Below are 1,556 nucleotides of genomic sequence, written 5' to 3'. Positions count from 1 at the left end.
CACACACATCAGTGTGTATTAATCCCAACAACTCACTAGCTCGAGATCCTTTTCCTAGAAAAGGTGCACGAGTCATATTTCCAAGAAGACAAGATTCGCATGTACCAAATGTTTCAAAATCAAAAGGTTTAATTATACCAGTCGACACTAGTCTTTTAATGCGTTTCTCGTTAATGTGTCCTAATCGACAATGCTATAGATAAGATTAATCGGGATCACCTGTTTTGAGTCTTTTGTTATCTAAATAATAAACATCGTTGCAAGTGTCTAGAATATAAATACCATTTATTGAAATAGCTAATTTTAAAATTTCTCTAGGCCAAAAACAGACCTACGTCACTATAACTCTTTTTTGAAACACTTTGGTAGTGCTTCTGAATCAAAGTTCAAATAAATAATGAATCACAGCACATGGAACCATTTTCTTTCTATCAAGAAAAATTATGGTAGAGTATGAACCAGGAGTTAACAGTAGCTGGGCTTGGCGTAAAATATGCCAGGTCAAACATTTACTTAAAGATTACATTTTCAGAGCAGATGTAGAACATTATAACAGCCAGATAGGGTATTAGTTGCTGAAACCAGATATGGACAAGGTGACGTGGTATCCATGGGTGCTAAATCAGTGGATCATTCCTAAACAGGCTTTCTTGTGTTGGTTGATTGCTCATCAGAGATTAACAACTCAGGATAGGCTGCTTAGAATGCACATTATTCAGAGTAACATGTGTTTTCTGTGTGGATTACAAGAAGAGTCTCATGATCGTCTCTTCTTCTCATGTGCTTTCAGTCAAAGATTCAGAGAGTTAATTGCTAATTGGTGTATGATTGAGTTGCCATGTTCAGAGGTGATTCAGTGGTGGGTTCAGTTGCGAGACCATAGTGCTTGCAGGAAGAAGATTATAGCAGTGATATTAGCAAGCATAATGTATAATATCTGGAATGTACGAAATGTTAGCAGGGTGGATGGTTTTGTCAGCAGACCTGAGTGTCTTCTGCAACGGGTCAAGACTGAGGTGAAAATGCGCGTAGGATAGTTACAGTTTAACAGTAGAAATACTAGTGCTTTAGCTTGGATTACATACATTAGACAACACTGAACTTGATGAGTATGTATAAGAGAGTAAAATGTAATTGTATGGGATACTTTTGATTTTAATGAGAAGCTTACCTTTACCCAAAAAAAAAATTTGAAAAAGCCCAATGCAAAAAACTGCATGTTGGGTCTTTGAAAGAGTTCAAATCATTTTGATAATAAAAGAAAAAGTTTGATTTGTACAATCCCATTAAGGGAAAAAGTAAAACACTTGTCTTTGATAACAAAAGAGAAACCTTCTGTGTCTAACATAGATACCGATATTATATTCCTAGACAACGTCGGTACAAAATAATAATTATTAAGAAACAACTGCAACCCCGAAGCTAAATTAATTACATAGGTTCCTACTGAGACGGCAGCTAATTTAGATCTGTTTCCCATTCGGAGATCAACATCACCCTTGTTTAGCTTCCTTACGTTTTTTAGGCCCTACAAGTGATTGCACAAGTGAGAACCA

At 36.1% G+C, this 1,556-nt stretch overlaps 1 protein-coding gene across 1 annotated transcript; it reads left to right on the top strand.

Annotated features, from left to right (window-relative positions):
- Window positions 1–587: 587 nt before the first annotated feature.
- LOC141641020 (uncharacterized) lies at window positions 588–1,037 on the top strand. Its single transcript, XM_074449697.1, has one exon. It carries the CDS (start codon window positions 588–590, stop codon window positions 1,035–1,037), a length of 450 nt encoding a protein of 149 aa, XP_074305798.1.
- The last annotated feature ends 519 nt before the right edge of the window (window positions 1,038–1,556 follow it).

This window comes from Silene latifolia, chromosome 2 (assembly GCF_048544455.1).
Source record: "Silene latifolia isolate original U9 population chromosome 2, ASM4854445v1, whole genome shotgun sequence".
Taxonomy (NCBI): Eukaryota; Viridiplantae; Streptophyta; class Magnoliopsida; order Caryophyllales; family Caryophyllaceae; genus Silene; species Silene latifolia.
This window is presented reverse-complemented; position numbering and strand designations above follow the sequence as displayed.

Bases quoted from the DNA above. Each gene is read 5' to 3' on its own strand.
- LOC141641020 (XM_074449697.1), top strand. From the start codon at position 588: ATGGACAAGGTGACGTGGTATCCATGGGTGCTAAATCAGTGGATCATT.